This window comes from Ranitomeya variabilis, chromosome 7 (genome assembly GCF_051348905.1).
Source record: "Ranitomeya variabilis isolate aRanVar5 chromosome 7, aRanVar5.hap1, whole genome shotgun sequence".
In the NCBI taxonomy this organism is placed as follows: domain Eukaryota; kingdom Metazoa; phylum Chordata; class Amphibia; order Anura; family Dendrobatidae; genus Ranitomeya; species Ranitomeya variabilis.
The window spans coordinates 18,760,626-18,776,419 of record NC_135238.1 but is presented as its reverse complement, the minus strand read 5'-3'; the positions used below and the strand labels follow the sequence as shown (position 1 = coordinate 18,776,419).

At 46.6% G+C, this 15,794-nt stretch overlaps 1 protein-coding gene across 1 annotated transcript in view; it reads right to left on the bottom strand.

Moving 5' to 3' along the window:
* Positions 1-3,258: 3,258 nt before the first annotated feature.
* Positions 3,259-15,794, bottom strand: part of MYO15A (myosin XVA) — a 102,186-nt gene continuing 89,650 nt past the window's right edge. Inside the window, exons 52-65 of the mRNA XM_077275460.1 lie at positions 15,268-15,340; positions 15,027-15,099; positions 14,862-14,935; positions 14,695-14,777; positions 14,406-14,536; positions 11,788-11,882; positions 11,556-11,633; positions 11,012-11,108; positions 10,400-10,560; positions 9,107-9,240; positions 8,512-8,645; positions 8,082-8,215; positions 7,621-7,761; positions 3,259-3,978 (exon numbers count right to left, since the gene is read on the bottom strand). Coding sequence (XP_077131575.1) covers positions 3,877-3,978; positions 7,621-7,761; positions 8,082-8,215; positions 8,512-8,645; positions 9,107-9,240; positions 10,400-10,560; positions 11,012-11,108; positions 11,556-11,633; positions 11,788-11,882; positions 14,406-14,536; positions 14,695-14,777; positions 14,862-14,935; positions 15,027-15,099; positions 15,268-15,340 — 1,510 coding nt within the window. The 3' untranslated portion in view covers positions 3,259-3,876. The remainder of the gene's footprint in view (positions 3,979-7,620; positions 7,762-8,081; positions 8,216-8,511; positions 8,646-9,106; positions 9,241-10,399; positions 10,561-11,011; positions 11,109-11,555; positions 11,634-11,787; positions 11,883-14,405; positions 14,537-14,694; positions 14,778-14,861; positions 14,936-15,026; positions 15,100-15,267; positions 15,341-15,794) is intronic.

Sequence of the window (15,794 nt, the reverse complement as noted above, 5' to 3'; positions counted from 1 at the left end):
ACACAATTAGTACATTGCATCCACCTGGGTATAATGTCTTCTCAGTATAACTACAGCTGTTCTGTGAAGGCCTCGGAGGTTTGTGTGAGAACATTAGGGATCAAATAGAATTACGAAAAGCAAGGAGCTCACCAGACAGGTCAGGGATAAAGTAGTGGAGAAGAGCAAAGCAGGGTTAGGTTATAAAAAAAATAACCCATGCTCTGAACATCTCATGGACCACTGATCAATCTATCATCCAAAAATGGAAGGAGTATGGCACAACTGTAACCCCAGCAAGACATGTCCGTCCACCTAACCTGACATAACTAAGCACAGAGAGGACTAAATTAGAGAAGCAAGCAACAGGCCTAAAGGTCGCTCTGGAGGAGCTGCAGAGATCCACAGCTCATGTGGGAGAATCTGTCCACAGGACAACTATTATGTGTATACTCCACAAATATGGCCTTTAAGGAAGAGAGGCAAGAAGAAATTCATGTGGAAGTAGGGGCTCTGGTCAAATGAGACAAATTAGGATTTATTGGGCTAAATGCATAACACCATGTGTGGTGGAAAAGTAACAGAACACATCACCCTGAAAAAAACATCCCCACCATCACACATGGTGGCAGCATCATGCTGTGGGGAGGCTTTTCTTCAGCAGGGGCAGGGAAGCTTTTCAGAGTTGATGGGAAGGTCGATCGCGCTAACTAGAGGGCAAATCCTGGAGGAAAACCTGTTAGAGGCTGCAAAAGACTTGAGACTGGGGGCGTAGGTTCCCCTTCCTGCAGGACACTGACCCTAAAAGCAATCAATTGGAGAGCTGGAGTGAAATGTGTTGTGCTTCAACCATGCCTGCAAGTGTTTGGCAATGGGTGGACAGTTTTCCAGGCAATACCTCCCTTTACTTTCAGAATTGTGTGGCCATTGGCTATCTAATAAGACAGCCACAGCATGAACATTTAAGGGTGCACACAATGGGTGGCCAATTATAAACTGAGTGGCCATTGGCCGGCGCAGGTTGGCGACATTTTGGCCACGCAATGTCGTTTTCCCCTGCTATATCCAGTGTCAAATAATGGGGATAGTCCCTTCTATAAATTCAGTACTTGCTCTAAATTATTACCTTATAGTTTGGGTAAAACATTTATTCATCAGTAAATAGAAGACAAAAAAAATATTTTATTACAACAGAGTGAAAAAACAACTATTACAAAATTGAATCTCAGTTACACAAAAATACACAAGTTATAAAACCAACAAAAATGACTAAAAAAATTAAGACAAAAGTGGAAAAAGAGCATTCATTTATAGGAACAGTCTAAAAACAGAACATTTGGTTATGTCAATCAGACCCCTGTGACCCTGAGACTCCCCTCTAATGCAACAGTTTCTGTACAAGAAAAAGGTGTGTGTTCTGAAAAAACAACCAACTAAAATTTGTAATACAAAAATAATATAATGGGACACAATTTCAGTGTAAATGATTCCTGGGCAAGATTCGTAAGTCCTGCAAATCCCAACCTATGATTTTCATGCAGTGCGGACACGGGAAAAGAAAGCCGAGGTCACATCTGTAAGTATGATCGGTGTAATACCCAAAAAATAATAGATGGCTGCAGCTACCACTAGTTCAGTGCATACAATCTTATTATTAAGTTCAATGCATAAACTGTATGCAATGAGCTCCTCCTAGTGGTGGCTACAGACATGATCTTATCATGTATCTCTGTATACAGGGAGCTCCCCCTAGTGGTGGCTGCAGACAGAATCTTATCATGTATCTCTATATACAGGGAGCTCCCCCTAGTGGTGGCTGCAGACAGAATCTTATGTATCTCTGTATACAGGGAGCTCCCCCTAGTGGTGGCTGCAGACAGAATTGTATCATGTATCTCTGTATACAGGGAGCTCCCCCTAGTGGTGGCTGCAGACAGGATCTTATCATGTATCTCTGTATACAGGGAGCTCCCCCTAGTGGTGGCTGCAGACAGGATCTTATCATGTATCTCTGTATACAGGGAGCTCCCCCTAGTGGTGACTGCAGACAGGATGTTATCATGTATCTCTGTATACAGGGAGCTCCCCCTAGTGGTGGCTGCAGACAGAATCTTATCATGTATCTCTGTATACAGGGAGCTCCCCCTAGTGGTGACTGTAGACAGAATCTTATCATGTATATCTGTATACAGGGAGCTCCCCCTAGTGGTGGCTGCAGACAGGATCTTATCATGTATCTCTGTATACAGGGAGCTCCCCCTAGTGGTGACTGCAGACAGAATCTTATCATGTATATCTGTATACAGGGAGCTCCCCCTAGTGGTGACTGCAGACAGAATCTTATCATGTATATCTGTATACAGGGAGCTCCCCCTAGTGGTGACTGCAGACAGGATCTTATCAGTATCTCTGTATACAGGGAGCTCCCCCTAGTGGTGGCTGCAGATAGGATTTTATCATGTATCTCTGTATACAGGGAGCTCCCCCTAGTGGTGGCTGCAGACAGAATCTTATCATGTATCTCTGTATACAGGGAGCTCCCCCTAGTGGTGGCTGCAGACAGGATCTTATCATGTATCTCTGTATACAGGGAGCTCCCCCTAGTGGTGGCTACAGACAGAATCTTATCATGAATCTGTATACAGGGAGCTCCCCCTAGTGGTGGCTGCAGACAGGATCTTATCATGTATCTCTGTATACAGGCATCTCCCCCTAGTGGTGGCTGCAGACAGGATCTTATCATGTATCTCTGTATACTGGGAGCTCCCCCTAGTGGTGGCTACAGACAGAATCTTATCATGTATCTCTGTATACAGGGAGCTCCCCCTAGTGGTGGCTGCAGACAGGATCTTATCATGTATCTCTGTATACAGGGAGCTCCCCCTAGTGGTGGCTGCAGACAGGATCTTATCATGAATCTGTATACAGGGAGCTCCCCCTAGTGGTGGCTGCAGACAGGATCTTATCATGTATCTCTGTATACAGGGAGCTCCCCCTAGTGGTGGCTGCAGACAGGATCTTATCATGTATCTCTGTATACAGGCATCTCCCCCTAGTGGTGGCTGCAGACAGGATCTTATCATGTATCTCTGTATACTGGGAGCTCCCCCTAGTGGTGGCTACAGACAGAATCTTATCATGTATCTCTGTATACAGGGAGCTCCCCCTAGTGGTGGCTGCAGACAGGATCTTATCATGTATCTCTGTATACAGGCATCTCCCCCTAGTGGTGGCTGCAGACAGGATCTTATCATGTATCTCTGTATACTGGGAGCTCCCCCTAGTGGTGGCTACAGACAGAATCTTATCATGTATCTCTGTATACAGGGAGCTCCCCCTAGTGGTGGCTGCAGACAGGATCTTATCATGTATCTCTGTATACAGGGAGCTCCCCCTAGTGGTGGCTGCAGACAGAATCCTAGGGGATTGTGTGCTCTGTATCAGACAAATAGTGATCTGGCCGCCATAAATATATATTAGAGAATTAGGCACCAAATATTGGACCTAATAAAAAATAGTGAGAAAAAAAACATATTCACTGATTGAAAATAAAAAAACACCTAGGGGGACTTGTGACAGTGATAAAAGCCAAATAGATTGTAATCATAAAATGATGTGTTGCCTACAAGATGCAATACCAAATTTGCTAACATGCTCCTGTGAGGGGGAACCCTGCAAAGGTGCACGTCATCTATGGGTTGTGCATCCATCCTGAATCGGGGGTCCTTCTATCCATAGGCCCCATAGCAGATGCTGTGGTAAGTTTGCCCTTGCCTATCTCTAGCATCATGCACACATGTGGAGCACGAGTGGGGTACGTTAATGTGTACGAGTCATCCAGTGCCAAAATCTAAAGTGCAGAGTGTCACCGTCTAGTCCTGGCCATTCCGGTGGCATTCAGAGAAGCGTGATCTCACTGGGTGGCAGCGTGAGCCGCTTATCACGACTTAGAAGAAGGTTTTCCATGTGGACTGCGACCACCCGGCATAACTCCAAGCCCTGTAGGAAACCGAGATGAAGTTGTTAGAAGAGGCACTAAATAATGCGCCCCCTGCAGGTGGGAATAATGCGCCCCCTACAGGAGGGAATAATGCACCACGTACAGGTGGGAATAATGCGCCCCCTACAGGTGGGAATAATGTGCCCCCCTACAGGTGGGAATGGAGATGATGACCACAGATGTCAATGATATATGATTATTAGGGTGCAATAAATAAGATATTCAGTCGGAGCCATGATATAATGCTTCACCACATTACCGGGGTCCTAAACTTTCGTGAAATGTTATAGTGAGGACACGTTGTGGCTTTCTAAGGTATGACATGTCTCAGTTGTGCTTTATTTCAAGGCAGGTGCCTTTCTGCAGCCCTATCTAAGGCCTCCTTCACACGTCCTGAAGATTTTGGTACTGGAAAAACGAGGTGAGATCTGTGGTCCGTGTGCTGTCAATGTCCGTGTGCTGTCAACGTCCGTGTGCTGTCCACGTCTGTGTGCTGTGAATGTCCGTGTGCTGTCCACGTCTGTGTGCTGTCAATGTCCGTGTGCTGTCAATGTCCGTGTGCTGTCCACGTCTGTGTGCTGTCCATGTCCGTGTGCTGTCCACGTCTGTGTGCTGTCCACGTCTGTGTGCTGTCAATGTCCGTGTGCTGTCCACGTCTGTGTGCTGTCCATGTCCGTGTGCTGTCCACGTCTGTGTGCTGTCAATGTCCGTGTGCTGTCCACGTCTGTGTGCTGTCTATGTCCGTGTGCTGTCCACGTCTGTGTGCTGTCAATGTCCGTGTGCTGTCCACGTCTGTGTGCTGTCCATGTCCGTGTGCTGTCAATGTCCGTGTGCTGTCAATGTCCGTGTGCTGTCCATGTGCTGTCGGTGTGACATGTATGGAATGAAATGCAGCATAAAAATTAAAGAGTGTTTTGTATTAAAGATAATCAAGGATGGAGATAGATAACGAAAAGGAACATGATAGATAGATAGATAGATTGATCAATAGATAGATGTCAGTGTGCTATACAATAAGTGCTTTGTGTGTTTTTTTATTTGTTTTTTATAAAAAAAAAAAATATTAATTAAAAAAAAAAAAATGACGCAGGTTCCCACGTAATTTTCATAACTAGCAGAGGGAAAGCCGACGGCTGGGGGCAGAGATTAATAATCTGGGAAAGGGGCCATTAGCCCTAATTGTTCCCAGGCTATTAATAATAACTCACAGCTGTTTGCTTAGCCTTTACTGGTTAGTCTACGGGGCACACCAGAAAAAAAATGACGTAGGATCCTACTATGCAAATTGTCTCTTCAGAGAGGAAGAGAACTAGAACTCTAGCCACCTATTGAAAGTAGCAATCCTAACAGTCAATGTCGACCCTTTAACGAGCCTTGTCAAGGCTCGTTAAAGGGTCGATATTGACTGCTAGGATTGCTACTTCCAATAGGTGGCACTAGAGTTCTAGTTCTCTTCCTCTCTGAAGAGACAATTTGCATATTTCTCAGAGGAGCATTGCAGCTTTAAGTCTCCTCACCTCGACATGCTTATCATGTCACTCTCCGCATGGAGAAACGATACTTCTTGGATGTAGGATCCTACTATAAATTCTAACCAGCAAAGGCTAAACAGACAGCTGTGGGCTGATATTAATAGCCAGGGAAGGGGCTATGGATATTGGCTCCCTCCCAGGCTACCAACATCAGCACTCAGCTGCCCCAGAAATGGCGCAGCTATAAGGTGCGCCAAATCTGGCACTTATCTTCGCTCTTGCCACTTGTCCTGGTGCGGTGGTAAGGGGGTAATAGGGTTGGGGTTGATGTCTGCTTTTTTATTGCCTCTGACATCAAGCACAGGGGTAACTAATGGGGTGGCGTCTATAAGGCCCTTATTACTAACCCCATAATCAAAAAGGATTTTATTCAGGCTGTGTTTTCTTTTCAATTTGACAATGGGGTTAGTAACGGTGGCATCTTATAGACTCCTCAACATTACTAACCCCTGGGCTTCATGTCACCTGACATACAACCCCAACCCTATTACCCCCTTGCCACCGCAGAAGGTGGGAAGAGCGAGGCTAAGCACCAGATTTGGCACAGTTTATAGATGCGTCATTTCTGGGGTGGCTGAGGGCTCATGTTATTAGCTTGGGAGGGGAGCCAATATCCCTGGCTATTAATATCATCCCTCAGCTGTATGTTTAGCCTTTGCTGGTGTGAATTTATAGGGAGAACCTATATCATTTTCTTCTAGGGTAACCGTAAACTAACCAGTTAAGGGTAAGCAAACAGCTGTGAGCTGTTATTAATAGCCTGGGAACCTTTTGGGATATTGTCCCCTTTCCATGCTAAGTAACATCAGCCCTCAGCCATGGACTTTCCCTCAGCTGGTTATCAAAATAACATGGGAGCCCATACCAATTTTCTTATTCTTAATTTTGCACACGATGTACACAGCAGGTGCTGAATACAACTCCCATCTTTGTCGCCTGGTCGCACTGAGCTCAGGGAGACCAGGTGATACTGAACAGAGCTGTCTTTGGCACGCATTAACTGGGAACAGCGCTAACTGTACGGCTTTTTCCAAGGCGCCGGTACATGTCACGCTGATGACACACGGATGTCATCAGTGTGCACGTGTGTGGGACGTTTTGCTGCCGTAAAAAACGGACGTCCGCTTGTTTTTCACACGGACATGGTAAATTTGAAAAACATGACATGCGCGCCCCATCATTGACTACATTGGGTGTACGTGTGTCCCTATTTGCAGTCCTTAACAAACGGACCACGTACGGACATGAAAAACGGTGAAGTGGGCCTAATGTGTATGGTGGTGTCATTACCCTCATTGCAGAAGTTAGAAGAAAGAAAGATAGGGCATGTTGAATTTTAACATGCCCAATCCTTTGTTTTAATGGGAGATAAGCAGCTGCCATAGGCATCTGGCAGCGACTTGCTGTGTTTCTGCACACAGAAGACATGCGAGCACAGCATTTATGTATTTGGGGGAGAGGTCAGGGTTGATGGTGACAATTGTATAGACACCTTTACTGTATATGTGCCACCATTACTCCAAATTTACAATTCTGCTAACGACCCTAAATGATGAGATGGGTTTAATGAATATAATTGGTGAATGATAAGTGGAAAGTAGTAACGTACCCCCCGCCACTGGCTCTGACTCGGGGTCCACAGGCAAAATAGAAGACAAGAAGTGACATGAGAGGTCCCATAGACAGAAGAGACAAGTTATAAAGATGGAAGCAGGAGAAAACTTTATATTGAAGCAAAATATTTATTATTAGTTTCATCATGGAAAATAATGAGACGACCCCTTGTATGAGGAAATAAAAGTTTTCCAGATTTCTAGGATACTTTGCGTTTTCAATCCTCACTACTTTGAGGATCTCTGTTCACAGTCAGTTGACGGCTTTCTAGTTTACATTTTCAGCTCCTAAACCGGTAACAGCTTCAGTTCACTGACAGCAAGCAAGGATCCTGATAATGGTGAGGAACTGACCCGCAAGATGTACAGAACATCATTATGCACTGACTGATGGCTACTTTTATACTACGAGGATGGGAGAAGGGTAACTAAGTGCTATTTCGGCAATAGTTCGATGCTAGATGACGCAGCGTATGACGGGCAGCCGCTGCTTTACCTGCTCCAGCTGCAGCTGCGTTACCCGCTGTGACATCATATCTCCCAGCATGATGTCAACGTAAGGGTAGCTGAGCCCCGGGGCGGGACGCTGCGTCCTAGTGCTCTGGATATCCTTCAGAGGGAACGTCACCATCAGCTCCTGGAAAACAGCGATAGACGTGACCGGATACAATCCCTGCGTATTGTTGTTTGTGAATTGGGGAGGTTCCATTGTTCGGACCCCCCAGTGGTCATACAAATGCATTATTGGGGCGACCCCTTTAGGTTTTATTTTTGGGAGAAAAAAAAACAATACAGTTCTGAGTGCAGATGTTGCTTTATGTCAGCACCATATGGCGGCACATAGAGTGCATATGTAATATGGACTGGTAGGGCCTCTGTGTACCGCCATATGGGCTCTGTGTGCGGCTTTGCTGTGCGCACGGACCCCCAGGGTCAGTCATCGCCCCAGATACATACGTGCGTTTCTTTGTTGAGGAAGTTCAGGCCGTTCTGATTGATGGCCAGGATGCACGGAGAGATGACCATGTTGTTACTGCAACTTTGGATGTAGAAGAAAGAGGAGCCGAACATGGGGAACGCACTGACCAGACCTGCGGGGAGAACCTGGCAATGTATGAGCTCAGCCCGGAATGTCAGGCAATGGCTTATATAACAATTTCCCCAAGGGAAAGTTCACTTGCAGAATCTGGAAGAGAATGGAGACTCCGCGGATATACACTGTTTTATGGCAGGATCCTGGCACAGTCCGGCCGGGCAATAGGGGCAGTCGCCGCCGCCGCCATGGAGAATTATCTGCGCTCCATTGCTCATAACTGGAGCAATTCTGCCGTAAGAAGCAAATCTAGGAATTGCCAGTTAAGCGATATAAGTGTTAGTCATTAATTACCTAAGAACTGAGCCCGTCCCTGGTGCGGACTGAGAGGCTGGATCTGCTGCATATGATGCATCACCATGTTCAGCCAGGACTGAGGCTTCACCACCTTGTAGTACTGGCTGGGGATGTAGTCCTGCACCTCCCGCCTGCAGAGAAGGACACAGGGACTTATTCAAGGCACTGTGTGGAGGCTGTGCTGTATGCGGAGGCTGTGCTGTATATGGAGGCTGTGCTGTATGCGGAGGTTGTGCTGTATGCGGAGGCTGTGCTGTATGCGGAGGCTGTGCTGTATATGGAGGCTGTGCTGTATATGGAGGCTGTGCTGTATGCGGAGGCTGTGCTGTATGTGGAGGCTGTGCTATATATGGAGGTTGTGCGGTATGTGGAGGCTGTGCTATATATGGAGGCTGTGCTGTATGTGGAGGCTGTGCTGTATGTGGAGGCTGTGCTATATATGGAGGCTGTGCTGTATGTAGAGGCTGTGCTGTACATGGAGGCTTTTCAATAATTGGAGGCTGTGCTATATTTGCTATATAAAGCAGGATGAATAGAAATACTTATATACAGGGAACCAGAGAAATAAGGTAGTGAGGAGGAGGATACTCACGCAGTCGGCAGGTAGACGCTGTCCTTGGCACGATGCTGCAAAGCTGCCAGTCTCGATATCTGCTGAAACTGCGGCTCGGTTGGTTTAGCATGAGAAAAAACATTGAAAAGTCCTTTCAAGTAATCCGGTAACACCTGAGGAGCAAGAACACCCCAACATGAAGATGGAGACCACCAACTGTCAGTGCCATTATCCTGTACCCCGAGTGTCAGTGTCATTATCCTGTACCCCGAGTGTCAGTGTCATTATCCTGTACCCCGAGTGTCAGCGTCATTATCCTGTACCCCCAGTGTCAGTGTCATTATCCTGTACCCCCAGTGTCAGTGTCATTATCCTGTACCCCCAGTGTCAGTGTCATTATCCTGTACCCCGAGTGTCAGTGTCATTATCCTGTACCCCGAGTGTCAGTGTCATTATCCTGTACCCTGAGTGTCAGTGTCATTATCCTGTACCCCGAGTGTCAGTGTCATTATCCTGTACCCCGAGTGTCAGCGTCATTATCCTGTACCCCGAGTGTCAGTGTCATTATCCTGTACCCTGAGTGTCAGCGTCATTATCCTGTACCCCGAGTGTCAGCGTCATTATCCTGTACCCCCAGTGTCAGCGTCATTATCCTGTACCCCGAGTGTCAGTGTCATTATCCTGTACCCCCAGTGTCAGTGTCATCATCCTGTACCCCAGTGTCAGTGTCATTATCCTGTACCCCCAGTGTCAGTGTCATTATCCTGTACCCCGAGTGTCAGTGTCATTATCCTGTACCCCCAGTGTCAGCGTCATCATCCTGTACCCCAGTGTCAGTGTCATTATCCTGTACCCCGAGTGTCAGTGTCATTATCCTGTACCCCGAGTGTCAGTGTCATTATCCTGTACCCCGAGTGTCAGTGTCATTATCCTGTACCCCAAGTGTCAGTGTCATTATCCTGTACCCCCGAGTGTCAGTGTCATTATCCTGTACCCCCAGTGTCAGTGTCATTATCCTGTACCCCGAGTGTCAGCGTCATTATCCTGTACCCCGAGTGTCAGTGTCATTATCCTGTACCCCGAGTGTCAGTGTCATTATCCTGTACCCCGAGTGTCAGTGTCATTATCCTGTACCCCGAGTGTCAGTGTCATTATCCTGTACCCCGAGTGTCAGTGTCATTATCCTGTACCCCGAGTGTCACAGAAATTGTTATGAGGAGACATTACGTGCCCCCTATATACACATCCCTCTCGATGTAGATGAGGGACGTTCGGTGCCCCCCATATACACATCCCTCTTGATGAGGGACGTTCAGTGCCCCCCTTACCTACCTGGTTATAGTGCATGGTCACATATAGCTCATTTTCAAACTTGAGTGGCTGCGCCCAGATGACGCGTCTGAACCAGAACATGTAGTTACTGTCGATCTGCTCCATCTCTGCGGACACGTCCAGGATGTACTCCTTCCTGTTGATGGGTCTGACGTTCTGACCTGTACACGACAACAATACAGAAGATATTTCCCGTTCCTGATACGCTCCTGTTGCAGCCTTACACACGGTGTCAGATCACCAGTGAATAGTGGGAGACCTGTGGAAGCGCTTTTGTTAGCGCGAAACGGCCGTCGTCGATCCCTGCTCACCTCCTCTCTGTCTGCACTCCCCTGAGCCGTGAAGATGTTGTTGTTTTAACGTGTCTTAAGAACTTGGACCACACAAGGATTGGTGAGTGCTGCCGCATTTTTTCTATTTTTCATGGAATGTACACTTTTTTTCATGCGAGCACCTCCGTTCTGATGTCAGGCTCTCCTTCCACACCACGGATGGATTGTGTTTGGCTCTAGGTCATATGGCTGTGCGGCTCTGCTTTTTTCTTCCATGTATCCTCACCAGTGAATATGACTACACTAGGGCCCAGCAGAGACCACAGTGTTCACCACTTACCCCTATTAGTCACAGCGAAAATGGCGTATTCATTGTACGCCTCGTCCCTGTGAACCCCCATCTCCGTGCAGATCTCCTCGATGACATCAAAGGCCACCTGCAGATAATACCCATAAGAGAGACTATCGTCCATACACAGGATCCATGTAACTTCCACATGATTCCAATAAACTGGCACTTAAAGGGATTGTGCAGTGAAAAAAGTTATCGTACCTATCCACTGGGTCCAACCACTGGGACCTGCGCCGGTCAGCAGAACGGGGAACTTTTATCTCCGTTAGATTAGAGCCGCAGTGCATGTGGTCGACTGCCGCTCCATTTATTCTCTAGGGGGTCGCTTGGCTTTTCCTGGCAGTCCCATAGAGAATGAATAGAGTGCGGTTGGGCATTCCACCTGTAATGTCATTTTTCAATGGGGATAAAAGTTCACCATTATGCTAATCACTGCGGGTCCCAGCGGTCAGACCCCCACCGGTCCGTAAATTATCACCTAACTTGCTCTAACCGGACAACACCTTTAATTCTTTTCCAGAATTTCACCTACCGAACAAGTCTTTATCTTGAGATGTCGCTCAATTCCTCCGGGCAGTAGGAACAGCTGCCTCTTGGAGCTTCTTCCGGCCTGCGGGTAAATACAGAATGCCGATAAAATGCTAAAAATGCTTAAAACATTGAATATTTAAGTATTTATGAGGTTCGCAAAATAGTAAAACATAGGTACTGTGGGATTAGGAGACCCATTTTTCTGTTTTTCTGTCAGTAAAGTGGCTACTTACCACCATGGCTTTTAGCTCCATTGCACTGGGGTGCTCAGATCGCCCTCCGTACTGCAGGGTCTTACGCAGATTCTGCTCGCAGGCTTTTGCGATCCCTGATTAAGGTTGAATATTAGGAAATAAATTATTTCAAATATATAAAATGACTTTCAGGGTGAAGTATATATATATATATGTATATGTACTAGATGGTGGCCCGATTCTATCGCATCGGATATTCTGTGAGTGGGGGTTAAATTCCGCGCCAATAACGCCGATTGGTGGCGCCCGGCTGGCCAATCAGCGAAGCGTGGTTCAAATCCAGCACCAATTCGCGGCCAGACTGCACCTGTCACTGATTGGTCGAGGCCGGCTGGGCACGACCAATGACCGAAGCGGTTTTTAACTACCGCGTCAATATCGCTGATTGGTAGCTCACGGCTGGCCGCGACCAATCACTGAAGCGGTGTTTAAATCCCGTGCCAATATCGCTGATTGGTTGTGCACGGCCGGCCGCGACCAATCACTGAAGCGTGGTTTAAATCCTGTGTCAATTCGCGGCTGGACTGCGTCTGTCGCTGATTGGTCGCAGGATGTCGGGGGTTCGGGGCGCTGGATGTCGGGGATTCGGGGTGCAGGATATAGTACAGCCACGTAGTATATAACACAGCCACGTAGTATATAGCACAGCCACGTAGTATGTAGTATATAGCACAGCCACGTAGTATATAGCATAGCCCACATAGCATATAGCACAGCATGTAGTATATAGCACAGCCACGTAGTATATAGCACAGCCACGTAGTATATAGCACAGCCCGTAGTATATAGCATAGCCCACATAGCATATAGCACAGCATGTAGTATATAGCACAGCCACGTAGTATATAGCACAGCCACGTAGTATATAGCACAGCCCGTAGTATATAGCATAGCCCACATAGCATATAGCACAGCATGTAGTATATAGCACAGCCACGTAGTATATAGCACAGCCACGTAGTATATAGCACAGCCACGTAGTATATAGCAGCCACGTAGTATATAGCACAGCCATGTAGTATATAACACAGCCCACGTACTATATAACACAGACAGCCACGTAGTATATTACAGAGCCACGTAGTATATTACAGAGCCACGTAGTATATAGCACAGCCACGTAGTATATACCAGCCACATAGTATGTAGCAGCCACATAGTATATAGCAGCCACATAGTATATAGCAGCCATAGTATATAGCACAGCCACGTGGTATATAGCAGCCCACGTAGTATATAGCACAGCCCACGCAGTAAATAACACAGCCCACGCAGTATATAACACAGCCCACATAGTATACAGCAGTGTGGGCACCATATCTCTGCTAAAAAAAAAAAAAAAGAATTAAAATAAAAAATAGTTATATACTCACCCTCTGGCGTCCACCGAAGTTGTCCCGATGCGTGCGAGGCTGCCGCCAGCTTCCGTTCCCAGTGATACATTGCGAAATTACCCAGATAACTTAGCGGTCTCGCGAGACCGCTAAGTCATCTGGGTAATTTCGCAATGCATCACTGGGAACGGAAGCTGGTGGCAGCCTCGCCGCTCATGCGCATCGGTGGACGCCGGAGGGTGAGAATAGCACCAGTTTATTTATTTTTTTATTTTTAACATTATATCTTTTTACTATTGATGCTGCATAGGCTGCATCAATAGTAAAAAGATTGTCACACAGGCTTAATAGCAGCATTAACAGACTGCGTTACACCACGTTATGCCGTGGTGTAACGCAGTCGGTTTAACGGACGGACTGCTAAAATGCTATGTGGGCGGCGGGCGCTGACTGGGAGGGGGAGTATGGAGGGGGAACTAACTGCAGGGGAGTAGGGAGCGGCCATTTCGCGGCCGGACTGTGCCCGTCGCTGATTGGTCACAGCCGGCTGGCCGTGACCAATCAGCAACTTGGGATTCCCGTGACAGACAGACTGACAGACAGACAAACAGATGGACAGAAGTGCCCATTAGACGATTATAGAGATACATAATGAGGAGGGCGTGATTTAAAGTGTTTTTTTTCCATCTTTATTGATGACTATCGTCAGATAGATCTTGTAAAAAAAAAGCACTTTTGCAATTTACTGCTTGTTTAAATTTGCAGCCGTTCTTGAAATGTTAACACTTTTCTTTTGTTTTCAGCTCGTTGCCAAGGAGACCGACCACTGTGACTGTCTAACTTGTAATCACTGCGCTGAAGCCAGCCAGTATTAGGATTTAACAGAGGGATTAGGAGGTAACAGCGCCAATTTGGTTTCTATTGAGCTTGTAAGCGTTGTTTTAAAGCTGGAGCGCTTTAAAACAACTCTTACAAGCTCAATAGAAACCAAATTGTGTGCATGGCGCATGTTTTGTTGTCTAGCAGCAGTGGCGGGTTTCCAAGGCAACGAGCTGCACACAAAAGAAAAAAGTGTTGATATCTCAAGAACGGATGGAAATTTTAAGAAGGAGTAAATTGCAAAAGTGCTTGTATTAACAAGCTCTATCCAACAATGCTCATTTGTGAAGATGGTGGATAACCCTTTAAATCAGACAACTGCCTGGCGGACAGTACCTGTACCCGGGTGCTATAGAGAAGTGTGGGCTCGTATGTTCTAGTTACCTTGGAAGTGCAGTCCTGGACTTCGGCACGTGTCCTGAAGAAATTTAAATAGGTATGGCTTGAGGACTTCGGAGCATCGGTGATATGCAGTGAGGATGTACAGGAGCCGCCATCCTCGCTGACAACTGTCCCTGTAATTGAGACACATCTTACAGGTCAGTAGTGGGGCTGATGTAGAGATATCAGCAAGCAAGAGGGAGGGCAGTTTCCAAAATTTTGCTGTTATTCTTGTATTGACCAAACAGAGAAAATGCAAGTCTGGGGCATGAGAGTACGGCAGACGACTTACGTCTTGGTGCTGGAGTTGTCAGTAATCTGCTTGATGATTTGACAGTAGCCTTCATCCTTCAGGACCTCGTGGTCCCCACACAGCTGCAATGACAAGGAGAGAACAGTCCCCAAAAAATAGACTTTTACTAGCGCACAATAGGCAAAAAAGTCGCCGTCCTCCCTTACCTTCAGGACTGCACACACCACATCCAGCTCGGACTGACCCTTCATCGGTGCGTCCCCCATAAACCTCATCACAGCTGCAGCAGAGACAATGAGAGGTGTTATTATATTGGAGGGGATACATATATGGATGCAGCTAGTATATACCCGTGTATACGCCATACTTACCTAGGAACAGGTCGGAGGCGATTCTGTTCATGCTGCTGTCGCTGAACTCGATCAGTGACTCTTGTATGGGATTCTAGACGAACCGCAGAGAGCATCGTTAATACAAGAATCATGGAAGACCGGGGGTCTACACCCTTAATAATAACCCCCGGACCTCCGGAGGCTGTCAGGCTATGCTGGGAGTTGTAGTTTTGCAACAACCACTGAAAATATCCAATGTCTTAAGTAATTGTGAACTCGCCTTGGTAAACTTCATCATATCCACCGGATCTTTGAACTCTCGACTTTTCTTTGATCCTTGTTTAGAAGATTCTCTGAAATAAAAAGCAAAAAAAAATAAAATTATATATATATATATATATATATATATATATATATATATATATATAGGTTAAAATTGGATGATATGGATACAGGGACAAACGCAGAGGACGGGGCGTCCCGAGCATGGACAGTGCATAGGTCCCACGCGCTCCTATGGATATGTATAGGGCACCTTCACCCATCTATAGGTCTCCCTGCAGTAATTAGCCAAGGGTTGGGTAACAATATAAAAAAACAGGCAAAAATGGGGATGCAGGTGCTGACGGATGAAGGAGCTGCCTTCTATTGCGTAGAAATGGAGTAAAATAGCGTGCGGTGCAATTTTGGGGCACATGGACCATGAGTCTGGGTGGAAAAACGCCACATTTCTCACTATAAGTCCAGGTGCTGTCTGTGATCTGTCGCACCAAAATTACAAATATGTCCGCCGCTGTACCGGCCACA